A 15,598-nucleotide genomic window follows, 5' to 3' on the forward strand; every position below is an offset into this window, starting at 1 on the left:
GCACAACACCAGGAGAAGGAGAACCCGATTCCCCAATCGATGACGATGGAGCAGACGTACCATTAACCGACCATGAAGAAGTTCGAATAGCAATTGCCCGCCTGAAGAACAACAAAGCGGCAGGGGCCGACGGATTGCCGGCCGAGCTATTCAAACACGGCGGCGAAGAACTGATAGGGAGCATGCATCAGCTTCTTTGTAAAATATGGTCGGACGAAAGCATGCCCAACGATTGGAATTTAAGTGTGCTATGCCCAATCCATAAAAAAGGAGACCCCACAATCTGCGCCAACTACCGTGGGATTAGCCTACTCAACATCGCATATAAGGTTCTATCGAGCGTTTGTGTGAAAGATTAAATCCACCGTCAACAAACTGATTGGACCTTATCAGTGTGGCTTCAGACCTGGAAAATCAACAACCGACCAGATATTCACCATGCGCCAAATCTTGGAAAAGACCCGTGAAAGAAGAATCGACACACACCACCTTTTCGTCGATTTCAAAGCTGCTTTCGACAGCACGAAAAGGAGCTGCCTTTATGCCGCGATGTCTGAATTTGGTATCCCCGCAAAGCTAATACGGCTGTGTAAACTGACGTTGAGTAACACCAAAAGCTCCGTCAGGATCGGGAAGGACCTCTCCGAGCCGTTCGATACCAAACGAGGTTTCAGACAAGGCGACTCCCTATCGTGCGACTTCTTCAACCTGCTTCTGGAGAAAATAGTTCGAGCTGCAGAACTAAATAGAGAAGTACCATCTTCTATAAGAGTGTACAGCTGCTGGCGTATGCCGATGATATTGATATCATCGGCCTCAACACCCGCGCCGTTAGTTCTGCTTTCTCTAGGCTGGACAAGGAAGCATAGAAAATGGGTCTGGCGGTGAACGAGGGCAAAACGAAATATCTCCTGTCATCAAACAAACATTCGTCGCACTCGCGACTTGGCTCTCACGTCACTGTTGACAGTCATAACTTTGAAGTTGTAGATAATTTCGTCTATTTAGGAACCAGCATTAACACCACCAACAATGTCAGCCTGGAAATCCAACGCAGGATTGCTCTTGCCAACAGGTGCTACTTCGGACTGTGTAGGCGGAAGCAAAGTCCTCTCTCGACGAACAAAAGTTAAACTCTATAAGTCGCTCATAATTCCCGTCCTGCTATATGGTGCAGAGTCTTGGACGATGTCAACAACGGATGAGTCGACGTTGCGAGTTTTCGAGAGAAAAATTCTGCGAAAGATTTATGGTCCTTTGCGCATTGGCCACGGCGAATATCGCATTCGATGGAACGATGAGCTGTACGAGATATACGACGACATTAACATAGTTCAGCGAATTAAAAGACAGCGGCTACGCTGGCTAGGTCATGTTGTTCGGATGGACGAAAACACTCCAGCTCTGAAAGTATTCGACGCAGTACCCGCCGGGGGAAGCAGAGGAAGAGGAAGACCTCCACTCCGTTGGAAGGACCAAGTGGAGAAGACCTGACTTCGCTTGGAATATCCAATTGGCGCCACGTAGCGAAAAGAAGAAACGACTGGCGCGCTGTTGTTAACTCGGCTATAATCGCGTAAGCGGTGTCTACGCCAATTAAGAAGTAGAAGATATGCCATGATCACAAATTGCCCAAACAGAACAGAAACTTTTCAAGCCCTTTTTCTTCTTTCTTGGCGTAGACATTAGGGTTGCCACCTTTTTTTTGCAGTTAAAGTACATTGGATATTATAGGTAAGAAAAAAAAGTACATACTATCAAAATAAAGTATAATTTATTTTTCTTTATTATATTTAAAAACAGATTTTTTATTGCTTTTTGCAATTTGTATCAAATTAGCTTCTTTACTGAACAATTGCACAGCATCTTTACATTCTATATTTAAATTAAAATAAATAAGTAATTCATTTTTTATCGAATTCAGAGACGCTTTGTTTCTTTCGTCTCGCCATTTGCTATTCATCACAGAAAAAACTCTTTCTGTGAATGCTGACGTGGCGGGAATAGACAATAAAAATGAAATTACCTTATACAAGTTTAAAAAATTAGCATCACTCATTTTAAATACCTGCTGCCATTTTTGTGCAGTTGATAGCTCTGCAAAACCCTTAGAAGTACATAATTGATTATAAACTTGGTTTAGTAAAGCGATTTCTCCATAAAGATCATCCATATCCACATTAAGTTTTTACAGATTTAAATTTTCAATTATGTTTACAATATTGTCAAATGCATAATTAATTTAAATAAAATCAGATCATTTTATAGCTTAGCATAGTTAGGTTTTGATATTTAATGCAATCATACCAATGCATAGACACACACACCACGATATAGCTGTAATTCCACAGCATAGTTATTTTAAATAAAATCAGATCATTTTATAGCTGTAATTCCACATAATTTGCATTTTGCATTATATTCGTTTAGTGGATCATTAATTAACCAATCGCCATGTTCGATTTCCCAATGTGGTTATATTTCTGCAATCGTTTATTTTTCTGTTTTGTCGTATTATCTTTTTTTAAACATTTTTTGGTGTAGTATATTCAATATCCATTTTATCCGTTTCACTATCGAAATTGCGTTTTGCAGGTGTTTGTGGAGTATTCTTATCCATAATGTACTATAGCATAAATCTATAAAACTTTATATCGTATTCTAATAAAATTGCACTCAACCGCTTTGCACAAAACAAACAAATTATTGTGATAATGATTGACACGCTGACATCATTGACATTTGAGGTTAGGTAGCGTTCAGAAATTGTACCTAATAATATAAATCACCAATCTATAAATTTCGTATAACAAATTCATCGACTAAACTTTTCAAAATCTCAAAGAAATCAAATCATGCGAAATAAAGTATTTTTGTGAACTTTATTGTTCTCATAAAGTATAGAGTACAATTACCTGAAATAACGTAAAATACTTTATAATAAAGTACGGTAGTGTTAAAGCTGAAAGTGTAAACACAATGACTGCGACAGACTGCAAACTACATCTGTCAAATATTAAAATGCACACGTTCTTAAGGGCAGTGTTATTTTGTCAGCTGCACGACTACACGACTGCAGGCCGACAGTTGTCGTTCTCGCTAACTTCAATATCCTCCTATTTTTGCCAACGACAGTAGGACGACAGTAGAGTTGAGAGTAGAATGGAAGATAGAAAGAGGAGGTAGAGTGGGGATGCCACTAATATGTAAAACGTAAAATTATTCACAGCTCTAACAAACTTGACGTTATTTTATAAATAAAAGCATAAAATAGCTATATTATAGCTCTATTATATCATTTGTAATAACAATTGATAATTTAAAGCAAAAATATTGACCTATTTACTTATTTTTTGCATAAAAAATTTCACTTTGAACAAAATATTAAAGTTTCATTGAAGTGAAAGGAATTAGTATGGCCGCAACGAAATTGTGTGCATACATACAAAATGGACAACTGCGTTGTTTTGTGTACATGCCGGCCATTGTGTTGTTGTTGCTTCTCAAAATGTACATGTAGTAAGATGCACAACGACGTTTTCAGTTCACTGTCGTGCTGCTGCAGTCTGTCGCAGTCATTGTGTTTACACTTTGAGTTAACACCACCGCGCCAGTCGTTTCTTCTTTTCGCTGCGTGGCGCCAATTGTATATTCCAACCGTAGCTAGGTCCTTCTCCACCTGGTCCTTCCCAAGAAGGGGAGGTCTTCCTCTTCCCCTGCTTCCGCCGGCGGGTACAGCGTCGAATACTTTCAGAGCTTTAGTGTTTTCGTCCATTCGGACAACATGACCTAGCCAGCGTAGCCGCTGTCTTTTAATTCGATGAACTATGTCAATGTTGTTGTCATCATCCGGGCCTCTGCACCATATAGCAGGACGGGAATTATGAGTGACTTATAAAGTTTGGTTTTTGTTCGTCGAGAAAGGACTTTGCTTCTCAATTGCCTACTCACTCCGAAGTAGCACCTGTTGGCAAGAGTTATCCTGCGTTGGATTTCCAGGCTGACATTGTTGGTGGTGTTTACACTGGTTCCAAGATAAACGAAATTATCTACGACTTCAAAGTTATGACTGTCAACAGTGACGTGGGAGCCAAGTCGCGAGTGCGACGACTGTTTGTTTGATGACAGGAGATATTTCGCCTTGCTCTCGTTCACTGCCAGACCCATTTGCTTTCCTTCCTTCAATATCATCGGCATACGCCAGCCGCTGTACACTCTTATAAAAGATTGTACCAGCTCGATTAAGTTCTGCAGCTCGAATTATTTTCTCCAGCAGGAGATTGAAGAAGTCGCACGGTAGGGAGTCGCCTTGTCTGAAACCTCGATTTCGAACGGCTCGGAGAGGTCCTTCCCGATCCTGACGGAGCTTTTCGTGTTGCTCAACGTCAGTTTACACAGACTTATTAGTTTTGCGGGGATACCAAATTCAGACATCGCGGCATAAAGGCAGCTCCTTTTCGTGCTGTCGAAAGCAGCTTTGAAATCGACGAAGAGTGTGTGTGTTTGTTTTTTCAAAATTTGGATGGTGAATATCTGGTCGGTTGCTGATTTGCCAGGTCTAAAGCCACACTGATAAGTTCCAATCAGTTTGTTGACGGTGGGCTTTAATCTTTCACACAATACGCTCGATAGAACCTTATACGCGATGTTGAGGAGGCTAATCCCACGGTAATTGGCGCAGATTGTGGGGTCTCCCTTTTTGTGGATTGGGCGAGCACACTTAAATTCCAATCGTTGGGTATGCTTTCGTCCGCCCGTTTGGACTCCAGCACCTATGATCGAAAATGTCGGCCAATGTGTGAGATTTATATTTGAAATTGAAGGATAATCGTTCTCTCACAATAGTATGTCCGTATGCCAAAAATTAATGAAATCTGGACAATACTTTCCTTAGCCCCCATATACCTAATATAAAGATTTTCGAACTTACGAGGGACTTTGTACCACATATATCGACCAATATATGAGTTATCTCAGTGGACATTAGAGAGCGTGTTTACTAGTAGCAGTATATTTTTGTGCACAAACTAGATAAATTTGAGCGCAAACTTGACCTAGACACTATATAGTATATGTAACTACATAATATCAGGATGTTGCAACACCCGTCTGACTTTACTCTATATGATTGGTTTTTAGTATGTGGCATGTTAGAGTAGGTGGTATTGGCAAAATAGATAAATTCGAATCGATATTACCCCAACTCTCATATACTACATATACTAATTTTCGTTTTTCCAACAAACTTTAGTTCTCACGAGTACTCAGTAAATTAAGCAAATTCGCCGTTGTTATAATCTCACGTCTAAAAAATGTCGAAATCAGATTATAAATCTTGAAACTCCCATATACTATTTAAAAGTGATTTCTGCGATTTTTACTATGTCTGAATTAATTGAACAAAGAAGTGTGATAACGCATCATCTCATACTGCATTGGCTACTCGTGATAATTTCGCCACATTTTCATTTCCGCACCCACCGTATTTGCCTGATTTACCTTCGTGTAACTTCTGGCTATTCAGCAAATTCACATGACCATTCCGAAGACACCATTTTGATTCAATTGAGGATATAAAAGCTGAATCGAAGAAGGCTCTGAGGATTTTTCCAAATGCTATTATGACTGGAAAATTCGATGGCATAAGTGTATTGCAGCGGGAGGGGATTATTTTGAAGGAGATGAATTGGACAAAATTCACCTTTCTATTTGATAACGGTAGTATGTAAGATATGCTAGTATAGTGAAGTAAAGAAAAAATATGGGTACAATAGAGTTTCATGCCTAAAATGTGTCAAGCCTGTTCACAAAATACACCATCACCCATATACTTATCAATAATACTTTAATACAAACACATCCATACTTAAATCATGCGGATGCGACTCACATTAAAGTAATGAAACCAATCGAGCGTACGACCTATAATATTTATGTGATAAGATATTATATGGAGTTATCCACAATTCAAATGTAATGGACTACCTTTTCATAAAATTTTGAATTCTCAATTCATTTCCTGTTGACACTTAAAACGTTTGTTTACATTCGAACTTTTTACTTCCTTACTTCCTAAATATTATCTCATCATCTGCTATGAAGGCTAGTAAACTTCTGTCGATTGAAACCGTAAACCATCTCAAAAACAAGTAAGAAAGTGCTAAGTATATATACAAGGTGCGTTACAAAGTAAAAGAAAGCAGAACAAATGGTTTTTCGGCAATATCAAGTTATTTTATTCAAACTATGAATTTCAATGATGATTTCGGTTGATTTTTGATGAATTCTCGCACAGTTTCGATGGAATTTCCGGTGATCACGGATTTTGATTGGCCCACAAGTTGATCGTCATTTATGCCCTCATGACCACTTTGAAATCGTTGAAACCACTCGTGCACTCTGCTACGGGATGCAATCATCGCCATAAACTTGTTTCATCAATTGAAACGTTTCCGTAAAAGCTTTACCAAATTTGAAACAAAATTTAATGTTGGCTCTTTGTTCGAAGCTCATTTTCGCACCGATGACACAAACATACTGACACTTAAAACGCAATAACTTCACTTCCAATATATAAAACGTCATGAAATTCTCACTGGACAATCGATAGAGATAGCAGATTCCAACGCACCAGTCGACATATGTATATATGGCGTCACCAGGGGCACTAGATTCAAGAAGTCCTGTTTACTTTGAAAACACCTTGTATTCTGAAGCAACACGTTGCAAGAGTATAATTAGTTAACCTTGGCGCTCGTACTATATGTTATCAATAATCACTTTACAAATTTTAGTTTCAGAAAAATTTACATGGCAACTTGATCACAAAAAGTAAACCACATAGTCTCACCGAAAAGTTAGAAAACAAGAAAAAACGTTAACTTCGGCTGCACCGAAGCTAATATACCCTTCACAGTTGCATTTTTTTTAGTAACTATGTGTCCAGTTTTTATGGAAGCTATATGCTATAGTAATCCGATCTGAACAATTTTTTCGGAGATTATGTTATTACCTTAAGCAATAATCCATGTCAAATTTCGTGAAGATACCACGTCAAATGCGAAAGTTTTCCATACGAGCCCTTGATTGCGATCGTTCTCTAAGAAATTGCCAATTATTATTAAATGCTAATATAGTTATTAAACGCAAATATTTGTAAATAATGCCTTAAACATAAAATGGGGGAAAATAGCCTTAAGGTCAACGCACTCGTCTTGTAGATATATGAGAATGGAGCTCGCCTATTCGGATGTGTCTGCTCCAATTATTCGCCATAAGGGGACATATGTGGTAGTATTATCTCATACTTATCTACATAAATTTAATTTCTTCGATTGTTTGATCGAAATTTATATCAAATTGACAGTTAGAAGTGTATCCTTTTCAAATCGGTTTTTGCATTCGAGACTACATTCATCGGTATTTAAAAATATGACATTAAAAATTGAGAAAAAATGTTCATACATGGCAAGAAATATAGAAAATATTTGTACCTTCTGATTAAATTTAAAATATGTATAAAGATTAAAAGAATATTAAAACGGTTTAAATTTAGCGGTTTTTTCTAATTTAAAGTGATTCATTGTCTGAGTAATGTATGGTACTCACTCATTACTATTTGCCATATAGGCATATGCTAATTTTTGATTAACTACAGAACATCGAACTCCCACTCTTAAATCATTCGGCTGCATCGGTAGACTATGAAAGGATAAATTATAATAGATATATTTGAATTTAAGTTTATTGGTTAATTAATTTCGATAATTCAGTAGGTAAGAAGATTAGTGGTTAACGGAAGCTTGCTCGATGTAAATTGCTCAACATTAACCGTTTCCAGCAATTTTGAGTTGGACGTATCATCATTTGCGCAAATGATAGCGAATCATCGGTGTCAATCTCAAACCAGTTCAGACCCAACTTATCATCCTCGTAGACTCCATTTAAATGACTAATAAATAGAAGGTAGATCATCACAAACGCTGACAAGCAAAATGTACTTACCTTGCATAGCATCTGCCAAACCACCAGCCACCTTTATATTTATTTGCACAATTATCTGCAGAATCATCATTATCACGATCATAAGTTGAAAACTTCCTTCCCGAATGATACTTTAAGGAATCGCCAGCGCTCCCATTATAAATACCCAGTTTCTTTAAAGCGTAGCTCTCTGACTCGTCACCAATAAGAAACTCTGCATATTTTGCATAGTATTTTTCCCCTTCACGTGTTTTCATTTGAATATACAACTCCTGTTCACAACTATTAGTGAGCGCGTACAATTTCTCCAAACCGATCCAATAGTTACCCCTTAACTCACCAAATCCCTCTTTATAGTCATCCCAAGTTCTATAATAATCAACCGAGCCACTTTGGCGTCGTTGAATGACTATCCATCCCCCGAAATCAACGTCCTCTTCGCAAAATACCTCGAAGTCGGTGATATTAATCTTTTCTAACTGAATTTTGTAAATACCACTCCTCCAGCTTTTTGCTGCTGCTTCCATACAACTAGACCATTTGGATGTTCTGAAATAATCACTTATGAGAATTTTTCCATAACACATTAATCATTTGTACTGATTCGAAGCTAACTGCTTATCGATGTTCGATGGGAAGCTGAGAATTTTTATGAATTTTGCAACGATATCTATTTGCACATCACAATTGCCATCGCAAATCTTATTCGTATCCTTACTTTGACTGAAGGAAAATCTTATTTGAAAACTTAAAATATAATACAGCGACATAATGAAAACAAAGCGAAACATTTTTCTGCTAAGTGCACGAACAGTTCGGTTGCCGAATTAAAACTGGCAAACCTTTCCGTCAAACTGATCTTTATTTCCAATTTAATATAATTTATAAGTATACTTATTGTTTACTTTGTGCCAAGCTATCAAACTCTTATTCAAATATTTACTTAAAAATACTCCACAACATTGCGTTAGCCGCTTAGAGCCTTATTACACACGGCAACTTTTGTTGCGGCAACTCTTAGTTTATAGGCGAGGGGGCGACGAGGAGAGGAGAATCGCGCCGAGTTTCCAGTGTTCAGCAACTCGCTTTGTGTTCTTATTCATAGCAGTTCGCTGCGACGTTTTTCGGCATTCGTGTTCTTTCTTTCGTAGTACATAGTTGCATTTGCGTATATTTTTTTGAAATTAATATTTTGAATATATTTAAAAAATTGAATTTCATCTTTTGGTAAGTAATTTGCAAATATGTATACAAATATACATAATATAATATAAATATTTTAGAAAATGGAGTATGACGAAAAAATCGAATTAATTAAAGATATTGTGAAATGTATGGAGGAAGCCATACAAATTGATTCAGACGATAGTAAAAATCTTTGTTTTAATAAATAAAATGTATTTCTTAAATGACAGAGCTGATTAATATACATATGTGATAGAGTGGCCCAAATACCTATAAGGAAAAAGAAGCGACAATGGGTTAAAGTAAAGAGTAGACAATGGGTTAAAGTAAAGTGAAAGAGAATGAGAAAAAAACTCGAGCAGAGTTGCGCAACACAAGTTGCTCGTGTGAAGGTAATGGGCGACAGTAAAAGAGAATCGCCCGAGAATTAGCAACTAAAGTTGCCCCATGTAATCGCAAACTTATGAGATGCCAATGTGAGATCAAAGAAAAAGTGTCGATCAGCACTTTTAACTTGGGGATAAAATATACATACATAGACATTTAAGTGCTATAATTGCTTTTATTACATTTTAGATCGCATTAGGTGTCCATTTCTCTTTACAGTTATAGTAATACTGGTAAGGCCGTCGTTAAGTTGTGTAGAAGAACAAGAAAGGACAGCTAAGTTCGGGTATTAAGGGGGTACTCTCATGTGAACGCATACATTTTACCACTTTTTAGGAAAATTTTTTTATGCGACAAAAAAATTCAATCATTTAAATTTTTAATATGCTTTTATTTGTATTTTGAAATGTACAAAAAAAAAACATTTTTTTCGTTTTTTACATTTTTAATATATTTTTTTTTTAAATCAAAGTAGTCCCCAACAAAAAAAAAGTAGTTCACTTGGTGATAGTGATAGCGGCTGTTCATGTTGTCTGAAATAAAAAAGTCGAATGGATTATTATTCAGTAGTCCTGTGGCTACCGTGCCTACCAAATATAATCAATTTCATTAAAAAAAATGTAGAACTTCAAAAAAAAGTCACAAAAATCTTGTTTTTTTTTTCGTTAAACATCGTTTAAAAAAAAATGAAAATATTTTCGAAAATAAACAATTCTGGTAGGGACGATAACTATAAATGAGTAGAAGAACATATGTAAATTTTAAAGCAATCGGTTGAATACTTTTTTTTTAGGACCATGACAGTTTCAGAAAATGATGATTCGAGAAAAATGCGTTTAGAAACTGTAGCTGCAGACTTGTCATGGCGCCTGGCAGACAGTCGCTTACGACACGTCGGCGACTATGAGCTGTAACTTATCAAATGATATGAATTTCGGTCTGAATTTTTCACAGCTTGTTTTCAATAGGTTTTTCTGTCAAAATAAAAAAATCGATATTTCGAAGTGATTACATGAGAATACCCCCTTAAAGCCAAAGAAGTACCTTCAGGTCCATAAGGCTTGTTAGTTATATGGGGTCTAGGGCGAGTTTTCGCCCGGTTTTATTTATTCTAAGCACAAATATGCACCGTTATAAGAAAATTACGCTCTCTCATTTACTCACATACTTATATGTAAGTTCAAATTTGCACACGGCTGCGATGAGTATCGTTGCTTTTCCCGCTGGATCCTTATATTTCCAGTTACAATTTGTTCTATGTTGGAAACCTTGGAGGATAAACCGAGGAAAGTATATCAATCCTATCACAGTTGGAGCTGAATGCAGCATATATTTCAAGTTCTCTATCAAGCCACGCAGCTCCAAACTTAGCACTTTCAGTTATGGATCTGATTGGATTTATTAACATTTTAATCTGCATATATTGCTCCCAATTATAACTTCAGTGGTATTTTAGCATTATTTATTATATTCAAAAAAAAGACCGTTTATTATTTTGTTTTTGAAATAAAATGGCTACGGCTACTACTATGCCGGTCTCTTTCGACCAATTCAGCGATTTTATCGCAATTTTCGACGACAGGCCTTCCGGAGCGTGGCGCATCTTCGACCACCTCTACACCAGAACGAAAACGTTGAAACCATCGTTGTGCGGTGGAAATGGAAACTGTATCGGGTCCATAAACTGCACAAATTTTTTTGGCGGCTTGAGAAGCATTTTTGCCTTTACCGTAGTAGTACTGTAAAATATGCCGTATTTTCTCTTTATTTTGCTCCATGTTTGCGACACTATAACTCACAAACGACTTAAAAGAAACGACAATCAATCAAACACGTGTTAGTGCGTGAAATGAGCTTTCCAAAAAGGTATAGCATGACCAGATGCGACGTATAAAACTAGAACTACGCGCTTTCAGCGCCAACTAGCGAAAATACCGCAAGACTTTTTTGACAACCTATTATAACGAAAAGAGTATATACGTATAAGTACATGTGTGTGTAGTGGTGTTATGTAAATATTTTCAAATAACTCTTGCTCTTGCAAGATTGCGCGATGACACAAAATGCAAAAATCTTATACCGAAATATGCAAGGGCACGAGAGCACCCACCGCAAAATCTAATCACGCTGATTCCGTCAATTTATTGTAAACTATTGTGAATTGGGGCACCTTCTGCATTCATTCTTAAAAAACAAAAAAAAACTGTAACCAATCCTTATAATTTAAATAAAAATTATAAAATCTATTGAAGACTTACCTTCCTCAACAATTTAACGGCGTGATAGGTCTTTATGTAAAATGACAGCTAAAACAGGGTTGCAATTATATTTTTACGTTTCATTGCACGAAAATAAACATGGGTTTTGGACTGACATGTTTTACAGAAGATAATATGTTGTTATATACATAGATACGAGTAAACTTCATGCATTTGATTTGCGTACTTTCTGTAAGGTGCGGTCAAAAATGCTAAAGGGAAGTGCCTTTGAATTATGCTGGCCAATGTATTTTTGTTAATATTTAAGTTATTACTAATTTTTATGTAGCCTAACCTATATACTATACATATATGTACATTTAAAAATTTCAACACATTTTCTTCGAATCGTAGACACACTTTTTCTGAACAACTTATGAATAATTCCGTCCATAACCATACTTTTCCATTGTTCTTTTATTTTATACAGCAATGTTGTCACTAATTTAAGGAATCATTGTTTTTTTAGTCACAGAAAATTAAAAAAAGCATATGTTTTTTCACAAATTGACCTTAAATCACCAGCTGAATGACAAAGAAAGGTCGATATAACTTTGGATAATACTGTAAATGTTGGTAATGTTCTACAGTTTTGAGGTTGAAACCGAATCACTGCACAAAATCTATATAATAAAACCTTTGTTTGAAATTTGAAAAACGATGATACTTATAAGGAAATATAGATCACATACATATTTACATATATAATTTACAGAAATACTCGTGTCTGCATAAGAAGCAATATATTGCTCCATTGAGTTCCACCTTTCCAATACAGGCAATGCGAACATATGTACATACACCACATTTCTGGCAATTTGTTAATGCCATGCCAATAGTAATGTTCGTCTTTTGAAGCAAACCGATCAGGCACCCAATTTTCGACTTCTGTGCAATAATCGAAATGCTGCTCGGCCAATGCGTGTCCATCCATGAAAGCAAATGATGATCGGAAGGGGCTAAGTTTGGTGAATACGGCTCGTGGTGTAGCAGCTCCCAGCCAAGTACTTTGATTGTATCCTGAACCTGATAATTTGTCATCTGTCGTGATTAGTATTAACAGTTTCACAAGGTTTTAAAAGCTCATGATATACCACACCCTTCTGATCCAACCAAACACGGAGCCTTCTTACCGATCTGTTTTTGCAGTCAATACTAATGGCTGTCCTGGATTAACCCATGATTTTCCCGTTTTGGTTTCTTAGAATAAATCAATTTTCCATCGCCAGTGACAATTCGATGCAAAGCTGATTTTCTTTCGTGTCTTTCAAGCAAAATTTCACAAGTGTTTTTTCAGTTTTCCATTTGTCTTTACTTCAATTCATGTGGCACCCATTTTTCACACTTTTTATATATTTCCATAGCTATCAAAAGGTCTGAATTTTTTTGTTGTGCTACATTTAACACGGCTGTAATTTGCTTTCGATTAGAAGTACCATCTTCATCCAATATTGCTTGCAGTTTGGCGTCTTTAAACTTTTTTGGTTAATTCCATGTTCGTGGGAAATGATATCAAAATCATAATCTCTGAAACGTTGAAACTATCTTTTGTATAATGCTTCAGATAGAGCGTGATAACCAGATACCAACAGATACGAGTATAATGTTGATGTTTTCATGTGTACAAAATTTAATATTTTCAATGTTGTTTGTTCAGTGACTGTAATGATATTGAATATGTTTGATAGATGTCATGCCAACAAAACAGAATAGAAATTAGGGCTCCTTCACGACAAATATCCCCCAGCAACACATTTGTGTCTTAACGATCACTTCATACCGGTACACCTGTTAAAGACTTCTCGATTTCGTGTTGTCAAACTAAAGCAGATTCAAATGAAGTATTCGTTTAGTAGCGGTTGAGACATTATTTTCTGTAAGAGCACCAGTCTAACCAACAAGTGTCTTATTTATCTAATGAGTTCATTGCTGGTGGCATGTCGGTTATAATGATTGGTGATTTTGTGCAATTTTTACCTCTTAGAGATTTGCGAATATATTCTCTTCTAATTCTACTATCAGTTAGTGGACACCACTTAGAGGGATTTAGTCAAATATTTTGAACTTATAGTTTTAATAAGACAAACAAGGTTCAGGCTTTTGCTATGATAATAAATCATATGGCACCCGGCAATCAAAACTCAAACTTACTGAGGTTAGCCTGGCGCATACCACGGAATTGCTGTCAATACTTCCCTCTGTCAACTCTTGCCTTCTCGCGGAGCAGCTCCTTAATGTTGTGAGGATCAACCGCTATATGGGGTTCCGGTCTTAGCATTCTGGTGGTATGCTGCAGAGTGGACAAGCTCGTCACCCAGTTCATTCCTGGCTATACCCTTGTGACTTGGCACCAAGATAAGGTACACGTAGTTACGACCTGATTGGCTTTTCAGCTGTTCTGTACACTGCTGCACCAGCAGCGATTTAATCTCAAAGCAGAGATCGCTTTAAGTGTCCATCACTATCGCTGAGTATGGCGATGCTTTCACTGCGATAGTTTCGTTAGTGGTTTATCTCTAGAAGTTCACTTATAGCAAAACACTTCAGCTATGCCGTCCCTTTGGAAAAGAACCAATGATGTTTCATCACTTTAGGCCTTTATTTTTTCGGATGTGATTACTTTCCCTCTGCCAAACGCTTCTGCTGTAATTTGAAGCATTGTATGCTTTCGACTCTTGTTGAGTCGAGACGAATCCTAGTATCCCCTACTATGGTTTCTGCTAACCTAGTGTAGTAGCGCCCCTATCCATCGGCGCACCGGTGCTGCCACATTCATTTTCACCAGTGCTCTTTGCAAGCTTTCGTGAGACATATTAGGCGCCCCCTCCCTCCATCCAACGAACTTTGGATTTCTGCAGTTAACTGGTACAGAGCAGTATTAGCTGACCTATCTGCTGTAAGCATTATTATTCGCTTGGAAGCACGGGAAATTCCTTCAGGCAAAACTTCATATAAAAATTGTTGCAACACAATTAAACGCCCATTGTTCGAATAAAACGCGATTAAATTTTCAATTTTAGGTTATTATTACTTTAAAAAGAAAGCCATAAACTTAGACTTAGCTTTACTGTTATCTCTTAGTTCCTGTCAGCCAAAATTATAAGCTTCAAATCAGATGCATGTAATATGTGCCATTAATTCGAACTAAGAGGCTAAATTGAATATAATGACTTTATGTGGAAACGGTCAACCAACGAATCGGAATTCAATATATTAGGGATATGAGGCTAAAGCCAAGGTCTACAAAAACTCCTCTCTAATTCAGCTCTGAACCACACAATTTTTAAGAAAGCTTGTTTATTTAAAATATGCAACCTGAACGGTGAAAATAAAGGCGGATCAACGGAAATAATTTTATGGGGAATAATGGAGACAGACAAAGGAACGGACTTATTTCGTTAACTTTGTCATTGCTCAGGTATACTTAAGAACATATTTTAAATCAATTTGGTATATAAATAATACTCACTCACTGACATATTCGCCATAAAACTTCTTAAAATCTTATACTATGTTCGGACCGACAACGAAAACATGTTTTCGTGGGAAAAACTGGTTTTCGCACGAAAACTTGTGTTTTTGTTCATGTAAAATCTGTCAAACGAAAACACAGTTTGCGCTGAAAACTACTTGAAAACTTACATTCCACTCATTATAATCGGTGCCTGCTCTAGTTCAATCGATGTTTTTGGAAGACATATTTTGCCGGCCCTAAATTGTCACTTGGTATTTGTTTACATTCCATATACAAAAACAGCTGTCGCTTGATATTCTCATATTAGGGA

At 36.8% G+C, this 15,598-nt stretch overlaps 2 protein-coding genes across 2 annotated transcripts in view; one reads left to right on the forward strand and one right to left on the reverse strand.

The window, feature by feature from the left end:
- LOC126754039 (dual specificity protein kinase splA) overlaps nucleotides 1-15,598 on the forward strand; it is a 588,793-nt gene that overhangs the window by 162,914 nt on the left and 410,281 nt on the right. The gene's annotated exons all lie outside the window — the stretch shown is intronic.
- Nucleotides 7,727-8,813, reverse strand: LOC126754052 (angiopoietin-related protein 2-like). Its single transcript, XM_050465920.1, has 3 exons — nucleotides 8,584-8,813; nucleotides 8,005-8,532; nucleotides 7,727-7,951 (listed from the first exon to the last, which is right to left on the reverse strand). Exons 1-3 carry the CDS (start codon nucleotides 8,772-8,774, stop codon nucleotides 7,792-7,794), a joined length of 879 nt encoding a protein of 292 aa, XP_050321877.1. The 5' UTR covers nucleotides 8,775-8,813; the 3' UTR covers nucleotides 7,727-7,791.

The sequence above is a fragment of the Bactrocera neohumeralis genome, chromosome 3, assembly GCF_024586455.1.
Source record: "Bactrocera neohumeralis isolate Rockhampton chromosome 3, APGP_CSIRO_Bneo_wtdbg2-racon-allhic-juicebox.fasta_v2, whole genome shotgun sequence".
NCBI classification, from domain to species: Eukaryota; Metazoa; Arthropoda; class Insecta; order Diptera; family Tephritidae; genus Bactrocera; species Bactrocera neohumeralis.

What these genes read in the sequence shown, in the direction of transcription:
- LOC126754052 (XM_050465920.1), bottom strand. Translation starts at nt 8,774, where the DNA reads ATGTTTCGCTTTGTTTTCATTATGTCGCTGTATTATATTTTAAGTTTT. An exon ending in AAGCAGTTAGCTTCGAATCA is followed by an intron (nt 8,533 to 8,583) that starts GTACAAATGATT and finishes TGATTATTTCAG; the next exon opens with AACATCCAAATGGTCTAGTT. An exon ending in TTTGGCAGATGCTATGCAAG is followed by an intron (nt 7,952 to 8,004) that starts GTAAGTACATTT and finishes TCTATTTATTAG; the next exon opens with TCATTTAAATGGAGTCTACG.